General features: G+C 56.5%; 1 protein-coding gene across 1 annotated transcript in view; it reads right to left on the bottom strand.

The window, feature by feature from the left end:
* Positions 1-19,440, bottom strand: part of PEPD (peptidase D) — a 226,226-nt gene that overhangs the window by 95,189 nt on the left and 111,597 nt on the right. Inside the window, exons 5-9 of the mRNA XM_005862666.2 lie at positions 18,782-18,965; positions 16,259-16,386; positions 8,396-8,459; positions 2,477-2,524; positions 1,071-1,132 (exon numbers count right to left, since the gene is read on the bottom strand). Coding sequence (XP_005862728.1) covers positions 1,071-1,132; positions 2,477-2,524; positions 8,396-8,459; positions 16,259-16,386; positions 18,782-18,965 — 486 coding nt within the window. The remainder of the gene's footprint in view (positions 1-1,070; positions 1,133-2,476; positions 2,525-8,395; positions 8,460-16,258; positions 16,387-18,781; positions 18,966-19,440) is intronic.

The following is a 19,440-nucleotide window of genomic DNA, read 5'->3' as shown; positions in this document are numbered from 1 at the left end:
AAGACAGCATCTCCATGGCCAGCATTTCAACGAGCTGAGCTAATTGCTGCCAGCGTGGGAGATATGGCTGCTCTGGGAAAACTCCCAAGAGGATGCGGAGATTTGAGCGATGAAAAGAAGCAAACCTGACACCTGCTCCCCCTGCCCCATCTCTCTTATGTGGGGGGAGGGGGGAGTCTTGCATATTTATGAGCTCATAATCCTTCCTAATCACCCAGACATCACACATACACACAAATTCCCGTGGCTCAGGCTCATACATAATTATAAGGCACTTCCTCTGTCATTGCCTCAGTCCACCAAAGGACGACCGAGGACGCAGCAGTGCCGTGTGGTGGGGGAGGGGCTGTGATCAAGGCACAGCAGCCTGGAGGAGCAGGTGCGCACCCCAAGGGCTTGTCTGCTGTAGCCTTGGGCTAGCAACACAGACCCCACAGACCCCCAGGGCCAGCCAACCCCAGCCCAGGGACCCGGCACCTCCATGTTCACAGCGTGAGAGTGGGAGGAGGGTGAGGTGCTGCACTGTGTGCCTAAAATCTGCCCTCCTGCCTGGAGAGACCTAGAAGGGGAAACAGGGTTTGGGGACTAGGCCTGGAGCTCGAATGAGGCGTCTGGGCAGGTAAGGGGGTCCAGACCTAGGGCGAGGGCAGCAGGAGACATGGGGGAGTTATTGCCAGCAGGACTGGGAGAAGTTAGAGGCCAGGAGTAAGGAAAGAGGGCGGATAAGAACAAAGACCACGAACTCAGAGCAGATCCTAGAGGAAAAGCAGGTGCACAAGTGGGGGCCTGCCTGTGCGTACACTGCGGCCAGGGCTCCCCAGGCACTCAGCGGGCCTGCACTCTCGCTATAGAGCTCAACAGAGAAGTGGCATCTGTTCCTTAAAGTAAAAGTTGAAGTGAGTTTAGGCAAATTATTTTCTAAACATTTCCTCAAAGTGTCCAGTCTGACCCCCTTGAGCCTCCTCCTGTTTGTGTATTTCGTGTCTAGTTTGTAGACTGGTAACGGCCTGCTGGTGAAGATGTGAGCTGTGGAGGATGGAGGAAGTAGTTCCCGGGGCCCCAGGACTCACTTGCTGATGCCCTCGAAGGAGGCCTCCCTGCAGACACTGCCGCTGTCGGTGTTGACGCCGCGCTGGGGAGAGAGAGGGAGAGTGAGGGCACAGATGCGTCACACAGGGCTGCGTGGCACCCCACAGCCTGCACTGAAGGCCTGCCTCCTCCAGCCAGGCTCAGAACCAGGCTCAGACTAGGGAAGAACCTGGAGCTCGCACCCCAGCCTGGTGAAGCCATTCCTCCCTGCATTTCAGGTTAACGCCGAGCCGGACCCCGACCCAAGGCAGGCCCTCCTTCTGCAGCATCTTGAAAAGCAGAGAAAACAGGCCTCCTCTGTCAGCACTCTTTGCAGACACCAGTTCAGGCTGCTCAGCTGAGTGGGGTGGGTGGGAAGAGCGGGGACCGAGACCGCCCTCTACCCCAACCTGCTCTCCCACGCTAGCCCCATCTCATGCACACACGCACACCAATGCTCCCCACTGACTGTGCTAAGAGCACTGTCGAATCCAGCCCTTCCAGAGATGCTGGTACAGTCCTCTCCTTTCCCTCGCTGTGAGGACACTCCAAGTGGAACTTGGACAGGAGCAAAGACAAAACAAAAGATTTAGAGAAACGTGCCATCCCTGGAGAGGCAGGTCAGTGTCTAATGGATCCCTCCAATGAAACACACTGGACCATCCGACCACAGTCATCTAGCACAACCTTCCTTCTCAGCCATCCAGACAGCAGAGCGGGAAAGAGAGACCCCAGGAAGTGCTACCAAAAATAACCAAGAAAAACTATTTCTGTAAAAATCAATTAACAAAGGAGAGAAGGGTCACTCTGGGAGGAGAGAAGAGTTATACACTTTTCATGCCTACAGCCCCCCAAGGCCAAAGAAGCACAAGAAAGCAGCCTCCTTCTCTGCGCCCTCGCACAGCCCGAGCGCCCCACAGGCTACAAAGGCACCAGGGGTCACCGAGCAGCCTGGCCCGCCCCAGGCTGCGGCAGGCCATTGGTCATTCAGTGCCTGGGTTCAAAATCTGATGGCCCACAGCCCAGTGTCCTCACAAGCAGATACCATGGTGTGTTTTTCAGATTCTTTTAACAACAGAGGAGACATAGGATGGAAGCAAATTGATATTCTACATCCACAAATCCCAGGAGCTCAGCCTAACACAAACACATCCTCTAGCTGGGGTTTAACCCTTGGGGTGGGTATGGTGTGTTGTCCACAGTGGCCTCACATCCCAGCACATCCCAGGGAGACTGGAGAATCGAGGATGTGGTCCTGGACGTGTCTTGCTGTTCAAACTGAGAAGGTGTCATTACTTATCAGCGTGGACCATTCCTCTCAGGTTCTCAATCCTCAACCTCTGCAGGGGCAGGTGGCTCCCTAAACCCTTTCCTGTGCCCAAACACTGCCCAGACCCTGGACACTTACCAAAGTGAGGAGGACAGAGGGACTCTGTGAGGTCAGCACACTGGCGATCTGAAAGGTCAGAAAGAAAAATCCACTTTAGAGCAACCAAGGAGGGATGGAGATGATACACCACCGTTACCCAAGGACAGCTCGGGTGTATTGAGCAGATCCCTAAAACAGGTGCTGCTGCTGTGGCCCCCAGCCAGCAGACGAGGAAACTGGGGCTCACAGGGAAGAAGGGGCTTCTGAAAGCCACACAGCTGTAAAGTGGCAGAGAGGAATTCAAACCTAAGCCAGGCACACTTCCCCCCATACCATCCCGCCTCCAGGCCCCACGAGGATTCTGGGCTCCAAGCAGCCAGACCCGCCCACCCTCCAAGGCCAGTGCCTCCGCTCATCTGACAAGTAGTCCCTCCCGAAAGACCTGTATGGCAACCTCTTAGGCACTGGTCCCGCTAGCCTCCCATCCCAGGGCAGACACTTTCCTTCCTGCCCCTCATCAGTCCCCCAGCCTGTGGGATGTCAGCCATCCCCAATCCTCTCCCATTCCCCGGCCTGCATCCCCGATCTGCATCCCTCCACCATGGCCCACTCAGGCCTCATGCCCCTGTGTGCTGCTTGCTTCCTACCCCAAGCCCTTGAATGAGCACACCATGCCAACTCCTCTCTCCATGCCTTCCTAGGGCTCTCGCCTCTGCCTGCCATGCCTTCCCCCATCTCAGCCACTTCATCAATTCATACTCAGGACTGAGGCCCCTGCCCCCAGGCAGGTTCATTCACTCCCTCCTCTCTGGCCCCACTGACCGTCATCATTCCCTTGGCCAAGTGCCCATGATGCTGCCTTAGCCATGATGTCTGCAACCCGAGGTGCCAACCACCCTGGTGGGAGCATCTTCTTCCTCTCCTGGCCCCCCACCCCTCAGTCCGCTCCGAGTCTTGGCTACTGCAGCCCCCACGGGATCTGGGCGCCCAGGGCAGAGAACAGTCTCCTCTCTGCAGCCCTTGCCCCTCCCCACAGACCCACCAGAAATGCTTTAGTGCCCAACATAGGGCGAGAGTGAGGAGGATCTGCTGTTTGTTGTTTTACAGCTTTACTGAGCTGTCACTGACATATTCTACACTGCACATATTTAAAGTGCACATTTTGATAGTTTTGAGATGTGTATATATGTGCTTTTTAATACTGAGAGGCTCACAGGGAAAACCTGGAAGATACTGAAAACTATAAAAACATAAAACACATCTACAATCCCATCCCCAGAGACCTTTTATCTCTGCACATAAAAACAGAGATCTGTAATGACATTTGGATCATATGAAGTTACACGCTTCACTTATTCCCTGTCATTAAATATTCTCCAAGCCCACGGTTTTTACGGTCACTACCACTGGGGACGGTGAACGTCCAGTGAGCCCTTGGTCATGCCTGTGCCGGCACTTCAGACGGCGTATCATTTAACCACCATGAGCCGGTGCTGCAGACATCCAGACTTCACATTGAGAAAGGCTTACAGGTTCGACTACCTGCCCAGGTTTCCAGTTAAAAAAGAGTAGCACCCAGAGCTAAACCTACGGCTGTGAAATATTCTCTTACTAGATATGGCATAAGTTATTCATTCTTCTGTTGGACACAAATAATTTCTAAGGATTAACTATGATAAATAATGCCCTGGTGAACATCCTTGTACATGAGCCTTTATTTCCTTAGATAAATTCCGTAAACATTTTATTTCCTTAAAACAAACAAACAAATCCGACCCAGTGAAACTTCTAGATGAAAAGCCATATACTTTGTCAAGATTTCTGATGCTCAAGGCCAGATGCCCTCCAGACTGAACCAACCACCTCCCACCAGCGGTGCCTGAGGCTCTATCTCCCTGGCACCCCCTCGTTGACTCAGTAACTGCTCAGAGAGCCTCTGCTGCACAAACGACCGGCTTGGCGCAGTCCCTGCTACTCCCCAGGCCCTCCTGGAGTGTGTGGGGGGAGGGGTTCATTAAAAGGGAGAGCCTCGCTTCGAGCCCTGGGTGCGTTGTCACCTTGGTGAAGGGTCTCCATTCATCAGCACAGAACATCCTGTCAATTACAGCAGCAGAACCCGAGAGCAGCGGGCACTTGGGGATGCATGTGCTACTGTCCTTGGGAGAAAGGGGTAGGATAACAAGTGTGTAAGCTGATGCTTTTTCTCTTAGCAACAGCTCAGGACATGCTGCTGAGCAACGGAGAAAGCAGCCCTCTCAGTGCCGCGGGACGGACGTGCAGGCGAGTCTCGGCCCACAGAGGAGGCGGGTGCCTGCTAGTCCTGGCAGGGCCACATGGTCTATTGATCACAATTGCTTGAGTGGGTCCTGGTTACCTCTGCGGCTGCCAAACCTCCCCCAGCCTAGCAGTTCCATCTGCCTTTCCCCTCCCCCGTGGAGACCCATAGTGCTACACTCTCATCAACACAGCCTGATTCCACGCCTCAAAAACTAAGGGGACATGACACAGCTATGTGTTACCGGCTTGAAATGCAGCTCGGGCACACAGGACAGCACAGCTCTGTCAACGCAGGGCCTCACTTCTTTTTTTTTTACAATATATTTTCTTTTTTAAAAAATACGTTTTTGTTGATTTTAGGGACAGAGAGATAAAAACATCAACAAGAGAGAATCATGGATCACCTGCCTCCTGCAAGCCCCACACTGGGAATTAAGGCCGCAACCTGGGCATGTGCCCTGACTGGGAATCGAACCATGACCTCCTGATTCATAGGTCAATGCTCAACCACTGAGCCACACTAGCCGAGCACAGGGCCTCATTTCCATGGAGTGTGGTCACCAGGGACCCATCAGGTCTCACAGACCAGTGCCACACCCATTTCCCAGGCAGCCTGGCCTCTCCAGCAGGTCGAGGTGGAGAGCACACACAGATCTCATCAGAGCCCCATGGACAAGGGTCCTCCCCTGCTGACAATCAAAGGCTCCCTGTGGACACCTCACATGTCCTCATGTCCAGAGCTCCAACCAGCCCTGCAGGCCATTCTTCACGGGTGAGCCAGGAAAGGGGGCTGGACAATCACAAAGCCCACACTGCTCCGGGGAGCTGGGCGTCACCACAAGAATGTAAGCGCTTGAATGAACTTTTTCATGGTAGTCTGAAACAGGGGTGCACAACACTGGCTGGCAATGCATTTAAATTTTGAATTTGTTTCTAAAATTTAAGCAGCAGGAAAGATCACAAACAATATGGATTTATTTGCAGCTACTCTTGAACAATCAGAGTATCTAACAAGGCTGGGCCAGCAGTTCCACATAGCAGCTGCCTCTGCAGAGGTCCCGCCACAGACCCCACCCCTCCCTGATGCCTCTCCACACCGAGGCAGCATCCATCGCTGTGCTGCCACAGTGGTTTCTCTTACATCCATCCTGCCTGCATCGGAGCCGGTGACCCTCGTGCCTCCCAACATCTGCCCACAGCCATTAAGAACAAGGGTATCATCTGCCCTCCACCTCGCCAGCTCCCACCCCATCATGAATACCAGCCTTTGCACAGCACCTCAACAGCAATGCCTCGAAGAGCCTCTCAGGGTTCTCCTGAGTGCCCCCTTCTCAAAGGAACCACCATTCGCTCTACCTTCTCAATTATGAAACTCAGGATCATCATGGGGAGGAAGGGAACTAGACAGCCAGGTTCGCAACATCAGACACCTGCATGTTAAACTTGCTATCAGGTGACCAGTCATGCCTGGGGCTGGGGCCTTCCTGTCCTCTTGCAGGAGACAAGTGTCAGCTGCTTCCCGGCTGGGGTTGGTCACAGACCAAGGCTGCCTGAAGTTCCATGGGCCTGAGCACCGGAGACCTGGCCCAGCCCCAGCAGAAAGCTTCCTGTCACCTTCCACGGTGGAGCAGGCCTGGGGCCTCCAGTGCCTCGGCCCAGGTGTCTCAGTCCATCAGCAGCCTGTACTTTTGTCAGACTCCATTTTGAGCCAGAGAATCAAAGGCACCTGACAGCCTGCATCACCTCTGTGGATGTGTCCTGCAGCACCCTCTCATTTCTGACAGGGCAAATGCAGAGGCGAAGGGCCAGGCCTCGGGGGTCCAAAAGTCCTAGGGGCACATCCCAACTCTGCTGCCCCAGCTGTAGGGCCGTGGATGAGGCCCTTCTCACCTCTGAGCCTCGGCCTCCTCCCTGTGATGGGGTGAGAGCCGTGGCCCACCATGGGACAGGTGGGGTGGGAGGGGAACGAGGGGATCTGTAGGAGCTGGCAATACTGAAGCCTGAAGGTGCCACCCTGGAGTGAAGACCTGTCTCACGGTCCACATGAGCCCTCGTGTCCAATGGCACCACAGCAGCAACAGTGTGACCAAACTGAGAACCGGCAACAATGATGGGGTGCTGTGAAGGCGCCTGAGCCTGAAGGAGGGCCCATTCCCTGGACTCCACCGAAGCCCTCGTGTAAGGTCCTGCTTCATAAATACAGACTCTGTTAGCTGAGCTGCGGGCTGTGATTCTACACTGTCATTACGGGCTTTCCTGTTCTGGCCCTCAAGACCTCCCCTGTTTTACTGTGTTTGGAGGCCAGTTCTCTTTTCTCCTCAGAAATTACAGCATGAATGAGGCTGAGTTCCCCCCAGGCACAAGATGCCTGACGGCAGCTGGGAAGGCTGCGGCACAGACGCTCCGACGCGGTGGGCTGAGTCCCAGGACCCGTCTCAGGCTGCCCCTCCAGGTTTCGCACTGAGGAGACCTGGAAGGTCAAGTTCCCCAAAGGCAGAAATGTTAAGATGCAGTTGATGGAGGCAGGAGGGAGATGCCAAAGGGGAGGGGGTATCAGAGCTGGTTGAGACCCAGGGCTGAGCAGTATGAGCAGGTCCCTCCCTCTCTAGCACTTGGAAACACAAGGTAAGTGGCAATGACCTTGTTAAGGGCATACAAATAAATGTTCAGACTACTTTAGATTCTATCCAAAGAGATCAATACATCAGGTCACGGGAGTATTAACAGACTCTTCTCAACCTTCCTAATGCCGCGACCCTTTAATACAGTTCCTCATGTGTGGTGACCCCCAAACATAAAATTATTTTCGTTGCTACTTCATAACTGTAATGTTGCTACTGTTATGAATCGTAATGTAAATATCTGATAAGCAGAATGTATTTTCATTGTTCGCGACCCACAGGTTGAGAACTGCTGCTTTAGATACTAGGAGTCACTCCCGGATAATTTGGCATTGAAATCACATGACATAACATAAAGATCCATCAAAAGTCCCCCTCTTTCCACAATCTAACCAGGCAGAGCGCTGCCAGAGCAGGCCCCCACAGCCCTGTGGACGTGAGCTGCGCTGCTTCACCGAAGCCCTTCTGGTCAGGCACCATCACACCCTGGTGATGATTCACCCATGCGGTCACCTTCTTCACCAGACCCTGCCCCTGGCTGCTGACTTCAGCCCTGGGTCTCAACCAGCTCTGATGCCCACAGGACCCTGACTGGGAAGGCAAAGAGCGTGAAAGTAAAGCCAGGGGAAAGAACCAGGCCTTAGTGACAAATACAGAGAGTCAAGGCAGGGTACAGACCAGAACACCACCAGTTCCACCATGACCACACCTGGTCCCAGGAGCCAGGGGAGGGTGCCAGTGTGGGCTGGAGTGACAGAAAGGCCCAGGCCAAGCCGGGAGGGCACATAGATCAGACTTTGCCAGAGACATCCTCCCCCATGCAGCTCAGCTCCACCACCGAGTCAGGGCACTGCCCTGCAAAGAAGAGGCCTGTCTCCTGGGAGATCTGAGGTACACGTTTCCCACCTGCTCTCTCCAAATGGGGCCACTGCTGAGGGGCTAGCGGTCCAGTGGTGGCATCCTGCGACATCCACCAGGCCGCGGTGGGAGAGGAGGAAATCCAGGGCAAAGGGGTAACTGAAGCCCTGAGTTGCTCAGAGAGGAGGCGGCGGCTACTGACCTCGTCTGTATACTGGACGTTGTCCACGGCATACTTCTCCTGGAAGTGCTCCTTGGGGTGGATCCTCAAAGACAAAAACAAGGAACACCAGGGTCAGGGTTTGGCCACCTCCTTGCCCCCAAGCCCAGGTTATGAAGCCCTGGCCCATCCCTATCCACTGGCACCTGGCACCAAGTGGGTCTGCCCATCACAGATTCAGGGGCAAAGTACTGGGCCACAAAGTCACTGCTGAACCACACCTGACCCCTCAACCTTACCCAGTCGACCTCTGCTCCTCCTGCGAGTCCGCACCCTGGCCGCCTGGAATAAGCCCACCAGGCAGCACTCCCACCCTTTGGGGCATGAAGCAAGCTGCCTCCCAGGCCCCACAGAGCCTCTTTAAAGGAAAGTTAAAGATTTAGCATCGTACAGAAGTCAATATCAGCATGACTCACTGTGATGAGAAACGTTCAAGCTTACTCATCAGCCCTGAGAAGTCAGCCAGTGAGAAGACAGAGAGCAGAGGAGGCTGGGCAGCCCTTGCCCACCTCACAGAGGACTCCTGGTCACGGCTGCTCTGGGCGGGTCCCGGCAAACACCACACCACCCCCAGCCTCTAGGTCAGGGGATGAGTCACTGTCACTGCCTGTGACAAGGCTCTCATGAGAAGAAGCACTAGACATGGAGGGGGGTGGGGGGTGCTGAAAACCAAGTCTAATGACGCACGCACCACCCCACGCCCAGGCACCACATCAGCACGGGTCTCGCTTAGGATCGCATGGTATTCTAGCCACCAAGTGTTAGAGCCAAAAGAGTCCTCAAAGGAAAACAGCAGATGGTTTCTAGACTGTGCTTCCTGGGCTCTCAAGGGTAAGTAGATGACAGGGGTGCTGGGCAGGCTCAGAGGGGACAGGGCAGGGAGGGCACTTCGGGATTCGGAGGTGGCCACCTCGAAGAGAGGGTTCCATGTACCTTTGAGACACACTCAGACATCACTACCCAGGAAGCAGAATCCCTCCCCTCTCTGAGCCCTGCACCACTTCCCTCTCTACCCAAGCAAGCATCCCAGCCCAGACTGTAATCCCAAAGCACAGAGTGAGGACCTGAGACAGACAAGTGGCCTCAGGGACCAGCAGCAGGGAGCCCACAGCCACACGCAGCAAGCTGGGCCGAGGAGACGATGGTCTCGCTGCAATGGGCTGCTCAGGGCCCCTGAACACTATTTGCTTCATTTCCCTTTGGATTCTCTGAAGTGGGCAATGGGTGTCAAGCTCCTACTGTTGATTAAATTTGCACAATCCAGGCAGGCACACTAACTTTCACAGTTGAGCCAGGACTCAAAGTTAAGTGGCCAGAGCCTGGTGCCTCCATCAGCACCACCTACAGCAGGAACTGACGACAAGCACTTGCTGGGGCACTGGAGGCCCCGGCTCCAAGCTTACCAGACAGCTGGCTGGCCCCTTGCTACTCAGGGGTGAGTGACGCTCTCAGCAGAGCTGGAGCTGCAGACGTGTGCAGAAGTGCACACCAGGAGCGCAAGAGGCCGCGCAAGAGGCTGCGCCATTGGCAGCGTCACCAATCACCCACTCTGACTGCTCTGGCTCCAGTCCCAGCCCCAGGACTAACAATCTGTTTCCTCAGAAAGTCCCCAAACCACCTCTGGGCCCATCACTTAATCACCTCCAGCTGTGACAGGCATCAAACGCAAACTCCCAAAAGACTGGGGAAGTGCCACGGACCTTCTTTCAAGACCAGCCTCAATGCTCCCTAAGACAGGCACCTTGGTGTTAGGGTGACTGTCACCCCCAATCCCAACGGGGACCCTAATCCTCCCAGCTCACCCAAGCCACTCAGCAGAGGGACGCCCAGGAAATGTGTTCCCGCCTCCCTGCTTGGGAGTCTTGGTGGTCAGGCCTCAGAAGACTTGACATTTCTGTGCACTCATCCTTTGGTCAAGGCCATAACAATGCGGAACTAGAGTAGGTGGGGGGAAGTAGGGGGCAAAAGGAAGGTGAGCACATGGCAGGTGTGATCTGTACGTAGCCCCAGGGTTGTGCGCTCAACTATCCACCCTTCACCTACCAACCACAAGTCATTCCACTTGCCACAGACGCTAAGGAGCACCAAGGGCCAGCCAGCCCACGGAGAGCCTGCCGCTGCCACCCTGATGTCCGGGAGGAAGTGCAGGTGTCACCCCACCAGATGCTCTCTGTCCTTCTCAAGAGCTGGATGACACAGTCCAGAGCGCACATGGGCTTCAAGAGCCAAAACCCCCAACTATCGATAGGCCTGGCTCTGCACAGGAAGACCCATTTGACAAATACAACCTGAAAGGCTGTGAGCATCTTTTCTGGCACTTTGCACATTATTCTTCTCTAAAGGGCAAAGATAATTAAGTTTGAATAGTACTATTTTTCATGTTTTAGAGCTAATTATAGTAAAAAACCACTTAAATATCACCCTGAGGAATAAGTGTGCCAGGTCACCATGTCAAGCCAGTGAAGGGAGGCTTGGCAGCCAAGACTTGGTGGGGCTGTCGGGAGGAGTGGCACGTCCACGCGAGCCCCGCGGAGCTGGCCGGAGAGGTCACTGGGCAGCTATAAGCCCGCTGAGGGCCAGCTGGCGGTGGCCACACAGAGGGCCTGCACCCTGCTATCTGGAGTTTGGGTCCAGTAGGCAGCTCAGGCCAGATCCTGTCATATGGGAGATCCAAACAGAAGCCGGCCCACCCCAGACACTCTCCCTTCTAATTGCCGGAGAGAGGAGTGTCCCACTCAAAGGAGGCCCTGCATCCAGGTGCAGCCAGTGTCTAGGGACCACCGTGCAGGCCTCTGCCAGCAGCTGGGGTGACGGGAAGCCTTTCCCAGATCCCAGGGTCAAGGCTGATGCAGCGAGTGCCACCACCTGTGCAGGCCTCCAGCAGGAAGGAGACAACATTAATGCCCATGGTTCAACTTCTAGAGAATGACATTCCTGAGCGCAGGTCGGCTGGCTACCTGATCACCTGCATGCGGTTAATAAAAAAATAACCTCGAAGTTAGAGCAGTTACCATCAATTCTCAGTGCCTAGACTAGAGCCTGCCTTCAGCGGCCAACAGTGCTGCTGCTTTCCCTCTGCCCTCTGCACAGGGAGCACCTGCTCTGGATCGGCAGGCAGCACCTTTTCAAGATCCCATCAGTTTGTCAGAGAAAAGCAAACCTCTCAGAAGCCATGCGTGCACCTGCTCCTGGTGACCACGCCTGTGAGTGGACCACAGGCAGCATTCCTCAGAGAGCAGGACAGGGAGAGCCCAGGCTCCGGGGGGAGAGCCCAGGCTCCGGGGGGAGGGCCCTGGCTCCAGGGGGAGGGCTAACCAAAATGATGCCTGCGATCAGTAGGGGGGCCATGGAGAGGCTCCCAACTGAGGATCCTGGCAAACCCCTGGCCAGGCCTCAGGCTGCCGGGACCAGGCTCCCCCAAACCACTGGGAGTAAGAGCCAGAGGAACTCCCTCAATCCTCCTCATGAAGTCCTGCACCCCCATCAGTGCCCCACACTCTCCCTTGAAGACAGAGCAAAGCCACCAGACAGGCTGAAGCAGCTTTGATCCTTGTGACCCAGGTGTGTGTACAGGGTGGGGGGCAGTGGCTGTGAAAAACCACATACAACACACTATAGACGTCATACACACCGAACCACATGCCACACCATACACACACATCACCCACCCTCACCCCACCCCTCTACTCCTGTGCATACACACCACCCCACTACACACACCCCACCCCCATGCACACACACCACCCCACTACACTCACACACACCCCCCACCACCCACCCACTCCGTACATGCACACACACCACATAGGCATACACACACACACATATCAGTTCCCATCTCAAAAGAGCAGTGCTCAGAGCCTCAGGCCTGGAGACATTCGCTCACACCACCCCTGGGCAGTGCCTCCTCCCTACAAACCCGGAGCCAGGCTCACTGTACTGAGCTCAAAGCCCCAGGTTCCCAACAGGAGCAGAACGCAACCAAGTTGCAAAGGCTCTAGGATGGTCCCCCAACTTGCCCAAAGTCACTCACCCTCTGCGGGTGCTGACACTGTCCAGGGTGCTTTTCCTGCCTTTTCCGAGAACCCGATATGCCAGCAGTTAAAGCTGCCGTCAGCTAAGCCTGACTCTGACAAAAAAGATGGGAACACTCTCGCATCAGAAAGGCACAGACCCATGTAAGCAGACTCCACATAAAAACAAATTTGAAACTACCACACTCCTGTCCCAAAAAAGGCTTGGGGTGAGGAACAGGCCCAGCACCAGGCTGCCCACATGCCCCTCAACGCCTGCGGCCAGACAACAGGACAGGCTGTTTACGCAGGAAGTGGCAGATCTGCAGATGGGGGTGTTGTTTCCCTGGGCAACTTTATCTGCCAGGTGGATTTTCAAAAGCCATCAGATAGAGGCTCAAAAGGAAGCTGAGGAGCTGAAGGTCAAACGTTCCGTCTGGTGGGCTTTGATTGCAAAGGGCAGGTAATCCCATCAGCCTCACTCCTCCCGAGCTCTACTGAGTATGAGAGCGCCTGGAAACGGCCCCACATCAGATCTGCCTCTCCCCAACTGCAGCTCCAAACAAGCAAGCCCTTAGTGGTACCCTGTTTCAATCATGCCTTCTCTCCCCAACGCGCAGGACAGGAGGGCCAGGAGACGGTCAGAGCACAGGAAGAGAAGGCCACTGTGGGGAGCCAGGCCTGCAGGAGACAAGGCTGAGCTCTGCACCGGAGCCGAACACCCTTGGGACCACCGTGCTCCGTCTGGCTGCCAGTGTTTTCATGGAGCCTGTCTGACAGGCGGACCCACCCTGCAGACCATTTGTACCCTCAAAGGCCAGCCAAGCCTCTATGTCCGCAGTACACAATCAGCTGGCTTGGCAAAGCAGGGCAGACTAAAGGAGAACGTATAACAGTGGCTCTGAAACCCAGCCATGGCCACGCACAGAACATTATTCCTGTATCACTGAAGATTACTCTCCGGAAGAGCCAACTGCTAATAGCTGTCCCCGACCAATCAGGCCCTGGGCATAAACCCTCCAGTCAAGTGCCCGTGGCCCCCAGTTGGTGGCTGCGGTGAGATTCCCTCAGGCTTCCCATTGGAAGGCAGGGTCCAGGTTTCTCCTCCCACAAGCCTGGAGGATGCCCTCCCTCCAGGACAGAAGTCTTTACCACTTCTGCGTAAAGAGGCAGACAGACTCACAGATGAGGAGATGCGCTCAGAGCCCCTCCCCACATCCAGACAGACCCTGGTCAGGCCGGCCTTCCACCACTGTCCACGCCCACACTGCACGGAGGAGCCAGGAGGCAGGGCCACAGGGAGGCTGAGGGCATGGGCGCCACCAGGCACAGGGGCCCTGGCTAATCCTGGACATGTCACTGGGAAGAGAAGCTGAGGCTTCAGCTCTGTGGTCCCCTCAGGGTGCAGGAAGGGCTCTGGGAGAAGCCTCTGAGGAGACCAGATCCAAGCTGCCATCAGGAAACTCCTCACCAAGACTGTCCTGGGCACCGGGGCTTCAGCACAAACCCCCCGCATGTGGGGGAGCACAAACACATACACCTCTGCCATGAACTCATGGCAGAGCCCAGAGAGGCGCATGGCTCCACAGGGCCTGGGACCTCAGAGGAGGACTCGGGGGCTGGGCTTGGAGTCACCGCTCTGGTGACAGGTGCCTCTGCTCCTCTCCACACGGTCTCTCCACACGGGCGAGCATGGGCTTCCTCACAGCACAGCAGCTGTGTCCAGGGCAAGTGTCCCACGAACGAGAACCAGGCAGAAGCCACAGTGCACTTGACACTCCAGCTTCAGGGGCCACACGGTGACCCTGCCACATTCCCGCCTCAAGGCAGCCACCAGGTCCTGACCCGAGTCAAGCAGGAGGGAGAAGACTCCACCTCTCCACAGGGCGTGGCCATTTCTGGAAATTATAACCGGTCTGTTCCTGGCGTCCTCACCACCTCATTTCAGGGTCACAAGTGTAACCACCTCCACAGTGACAGGGCCTCACCAGTGGCGCTGTCGCAGTTCCACAGATAAGAAACCAGAGGCCCCGCAGTGGCCAGTGCGGAGAGACCACTCTCAGCCGCCAGCAGGCTTCCAGCAAGACAGGCCGTGGACTGCACAGGCCAACCCCATTTCCTCTCTAAAGCAGGCAGCCGTAGGGATTCCGCCAGGAGCGGAGTAAAGGTCGACTGTGAAGGTCACAACGCCATGGGGAGGCAAGAGCTGGGTGAGGCCAGAGCCGCCTTCCCAGGAGCACCTGCGTGGCCTGCCTGGGTCTGCTGAGCTAGCAGGAGAGTGCCCGATGGACTGAGGAGAGCCTGCTCCAGGCCAAACCTGAGGCCCATTTCTCTGCCGGCACAAGACTCACTCTGGTAAAGCAGGCAGTCTACCTCAGAGGCCTCCTCCAAGTCGCCCTCCACACCCCACGCAGGGCTGGGGCAGTGCGGAGCCTCTGGGGGCTCTCACTGGGCCCTGCTCAGCCATGCCCAGTGCCCTGCCCCTCTGGGAAGAAGGCAGCAGACCCTCCAGTGCCCCCTCCGCCCAACGCATGACACAGCAGGGAAACGTTTATGTCATCTGCCCAGGGATGTCTGAAAGGGCAAAACTTAAGTGGTTGCCCAGCCATCCACCACAAAGGCCAACGGGATTGGGCATGTCCACTCCCTCCCCAGGGCCAAGCCAGGTAAACACGCTGCCAGGAAAAGCCCACCTGCTTCTCTCACGCTGCCAATTCTGCTTGGAGCTGAGTCTTCACAGCACAATCGAAGGCTCAGGGCCAGGGATCCCGCCAAGCGGACTCAAAGCAGAACTGTTACCAGCTCATGAGGCGAACCCCTCAGCTCAAGGCAGCAGAGGAGGCACAAGCCAGGCCAACAAAGGAGGCTATGGGGTTGGCACTGAAGGGCTGGTGGGGAAGGGCGGCACGTGAAGCAGAGGCGTGCAGAGGGGGCCTGCCCTGGCCCTCTGCACAGAGCATGTCCCTGCAGCAGCCAAGTGCCTTGTCATTCAAACCAGCCACAGACAGGCCTGCGCACCTGGTAATGAGTGTTCAGGGACGCGAGGCAGTGAAGGCTGCAATTTATACATTAGCCCACAATAATCACTCTCCAGGCAGAAATGACACGCTGGAAGGTGGTAACTAACCATTTAGCGGGATCCTCTGATCACCTCAAGTGTCCCCGGTTAAGTACAGCTTCCGCCTCAGCACCACTGCTGAGAGGAATGGCTGCTGAGAGAGGTGGACACGGCCAAGGGCCCTGGAGCTGGCAGGTGCCATGGGTGATGGGGGAGGGGTGTCTCAGCAAGGCCCAGGCCTCTGCTCCCGCACTTCTCACACAGTGCTACCCCATCTCAGGTGAGCCGGCTAAGGCAGGTTACACATCTGTGGCCCTTGGAACTTAGCCAAGAGGCGGGCACACAGCAGGCATCCAGTAATGCCCTGCTGTTAGTGCTGGGCCTCAGAGAAGGGCCCTAGGTTGTCCTCTCTGACTGGAGCCAACTCCCACCACACCCACTGCGGGGCCACCTGCCATGGAAGCCATGCAGGAGTGCTGGTCCACTGAGCCAAAGCCTCAGGCACTTTAACAAAGCCAGGAATACAGAATTTTAAGATTAATAAGCTGTATCTCTAAACAAAAGTGACCACAGTTATGGCTCTGGCGCTGACACCCCTTCCCAACTGAGGGTGCAGGGCTCTGGCCCAGAGCAGGCTGTCAACAGGCCTGACCACTAACCCCCCGACCCTTTGCTACTCTTCCCCTCCTTGCAATCCACAAAAGGGCCCTACACCCCCACCCCTGGCCAGCCGGCCTCAGTGGGCACAGTGACATCACCCAGACTGCTCCTTACTTGCCCATCCAGGTGGCATGGCTGGCAGGAAGCCTAGGCACAAACAGCGTTGACTTCCCGGTGTCGATGTTAATCACGCCGTAGCAGCCCGGCTCAGTGACTCCGAATGCCCAGTGAAAGAAGGACTCCTGTGGCAGGAACGAGGACCATGGTTACCCAGTCAGCAGGACAGAAACACGAGGATCAAGGGAGCCGGGGCACCTGCCTCAGGCTGGCCGCCCTCGAAGACTGGCCCCCAGCCTCACACAACCCTCCATCTCAGCTCTCTGCCCCCACTCCGGCTTCGGGCTGCCTATCTCTTCCTTCCAGGGTTTGGCAGGGGGGCAGCCTGGCTGGCTCCTCTGGCACTGCTTTGAGCCTTTTCTGATGATATGTTTCACACACATGCCCCAGGCCCACCTGTACCCCCACCTCACTGGCCACACCCCTTGGCCCTTGAGAGGGCAGAGGGTACCCATGAGCACTACAGGTCCAGCTCAGCCCTGCACATGCCCCTCTGCCACCTGAATCTCTGCAGCCTCAATGCCGCAAGCAGGCAAGATGCCACCGTGTCTTAGACACCAGTCTGGATATCTGCACGGAAATGGATGCCTCCACTTAGGACTTCTTACTTCCTTCTCCCACCCCCGGGGCTGCTGCTGACTTCCGTGTTTAGCAATAAACACTGAGCTAAAATATCGGCAGAAAGGTATAGCAAGTGGAGGAGGAACTCTTCTAAAATTAACCTTGCAGAACATCAGTGATGGAGCCAACAGCTGAATTTAGGAGATCAGTTTTTAAACCACAGAACATGTAAACTTCAAGAGGCATCAAGACATGTCAGAAAAAAATTTAGACCTCCACGTCTAGCAACCAGGGGACTGCAGGCTTGTGACTACAAGAACAAGGAGGCAGAGGGAAGCCTTACAGTAGGAGGCACTTTCAGTAAAAACACTGTCATCGCTCTCGGCAGCGGATCTCAGCCAGTCTGTGCCCTGTGGAGTGGACAGTCCAGCTGGGGAGGCCAGGCCTTGCCACCTCCTCTCCACACTCAGCTCCCTTCACGTTCCCCTGCCTCCTCCCCGAGCTGGATGCTGGATGGCCATATCCCCTAGGCCCTGGATGCTGGGTGGCCATATCCCTAGGCCCTGGATGCTGGTGGCCATATCCCTAGGCCCTGGATGCTGGTGGCCATATCCCTAGGCCCTGGATGCTGGGTGGCCATATCCCTAGGCCCTGGGTGCTGGTGGCCATATCCCTAGGCCCCTGGCTGCTGGTGGCCATATCCCTAGGCCCTGGATGCTGGATGGCCATATCCCTTAGGCCCCTGGATGCTGGATGGCCATGTCCCTTAGGCCCCTGGCTGCTGGTGGCCATATCCCTAGGCCCTGGATGCTGGTGGCCATATCCCTAGGCCCCTGGATGCTGGGTGGCCATATCCCTTAGGCCCCTGGATGCTGGATGGCCATGTTCCTTAGGCCCCTGGATGCTGGGTGGCCAAGTCCCTAGGGCCCTGGATGCTGGGTGGCCATATCCCTTAGGCCCCTGGATGCTGGATGGCCATGTTCCTTAGGCCCCTGGATGCTGGGTGGTCTGTCCCCTAGGCTCTGCTTGTCCCCAGGGAGGTCCTGGAGTTCCCAGTGTGTCAGGCCCCAGCTCTGGGCATGGCAGGGAGAAGTAAGCACTAGACTTGGAGTCCGGAGACAGGGTTCTAATTAATCCCAGCTTCACTCTTGGAGCCTTGATTTCCTCATCTGTAAAGTAGGTGCAATGCTAGGATCAACGAGAGTGGGGCCAGCTCAGGGCCTCCCTGGTTTTCTCAGTGAGCTCCTCTGTTGAGTGTCCTTGCTCCTACTCCTGGGAACTGGGTGATGTCAGCGATTCTCAGCCAATGCCTCCACATCCAGACTGGCTTCCTGCAGCTGGGCCATCTGCCACCCCACAGGTTTCCAGAACCTCAAGGAGCTCCTGGACCGCTTCCCAGGTGAGGGTCTCAGGGTCAGCATTGGCCAAGCTGGGAAGAATGCCTGGGCCTCCGGCTCCTGCTCAGCACCCTGCTCACAAGCCTCCTCCCTGACCTCTGCAGCCCTGTCCTCCCTGCTGCAGGCAGAAGAGACTGAGCCCCCCCATCTGCACCTCTCTCTGGCCTTGGGAAGCTGCCCAGCCCACCTTCTGCCACCCACTCCTATGGACACCATCCCCCCACCTGGAACACCCATCCCCAGCACCACCTGTCAGAATTCACCCTGGCCTCCAGCAACCACACCAAACGCTGCCTCCTCCATGAAGCTAGCCTGCTTGCTCCCCCAGAAATATTATCCTTCTGTACTGACCCGAGAGAGCTGAGACTGGCTGGTGACAGCTCTGCCCCAGGAATGCAGGCTTCCTTGGCGCCCAGGCCCAGGCCTACCTTCAGAGAGCCTCTCAGGGTCCCTCAGGAAACAAAGCTGCCCAAGGCCCTCCAGGCTGGATGCTGGAGGAGGGAGGCAGCCACCGGAGGCCTGGTGCACGCCTGGAGTGGGGGAGCTGCAGGGGTGGGCTCACCTGACGGAAGAGGACCCCGGTGTCCGTGCAGTAGCGCTGCGTCTCCTCCCCACCCTGCAGCAGCACAACAGAGCCAGCCTGCACAGCCGGGTTCTTTCGCAGACGCTCACACAGGCGCTGCCTGTTCAGGGCAAAGAGGGCCAGAGGCACCTTCAGGGTTTCGTTCCCCAGCCAAAACCAAGGTCTGCAAAGACAAGAGCACACACAGCCACACAGGCCTGTTAGCACCGCCAAGCACGGCCACCGCGGTAGTCTGAGGTGACCAGAGGGCTAAGCCTGACATGGGACCCCATGAGCACAAGGCTCCTCACCGGCCTCCCGAGGACCACAGGGGCTTTTCAACCACAGCCTCCCCTACTGCCCCTGAGCGCTGGGCCACATGGGGTGATGTTACCAGAGCAGGTGAGGCACAGGGAGGGAAAGCCTGCAATGGTTTGGCGACATACTCAATTCCTGCCCTCAAGGACCTTACATCCATGCCTGAAAACACATGATCTGGCCCAAACAACACTGCATCCCTGCCCAGGCGCCTGCATGCTGCCATCTTCTCTGCAAATCACAGACCTGCAGCTGGGCTGGCCGTTCCTCACATACACACACACACACACTCACACACACTCAGGACACCCCCCCACACACACACACCCAGGACACCCAGC

This window comes from Myotis brandtii, unplaced genomic scaffold (assembly GCF_000412655.1).
Source record: "Myotis brandtii unplaced genomic scaffold, ASM41265v1 scaffold165, whole genome shotgun sequence".
Lineage (NCBI taxonomy): Eukaryota > Metazoa > Chordata > Mammalia > Chiroptera > Vespertilionidae > Myotis > Myotis brandtii.
The sequence above is the reverse complement of the archived record's forward strand: the minus strand, read 5'-3'. Positions and strand labels throughout refer to the sequence as shown.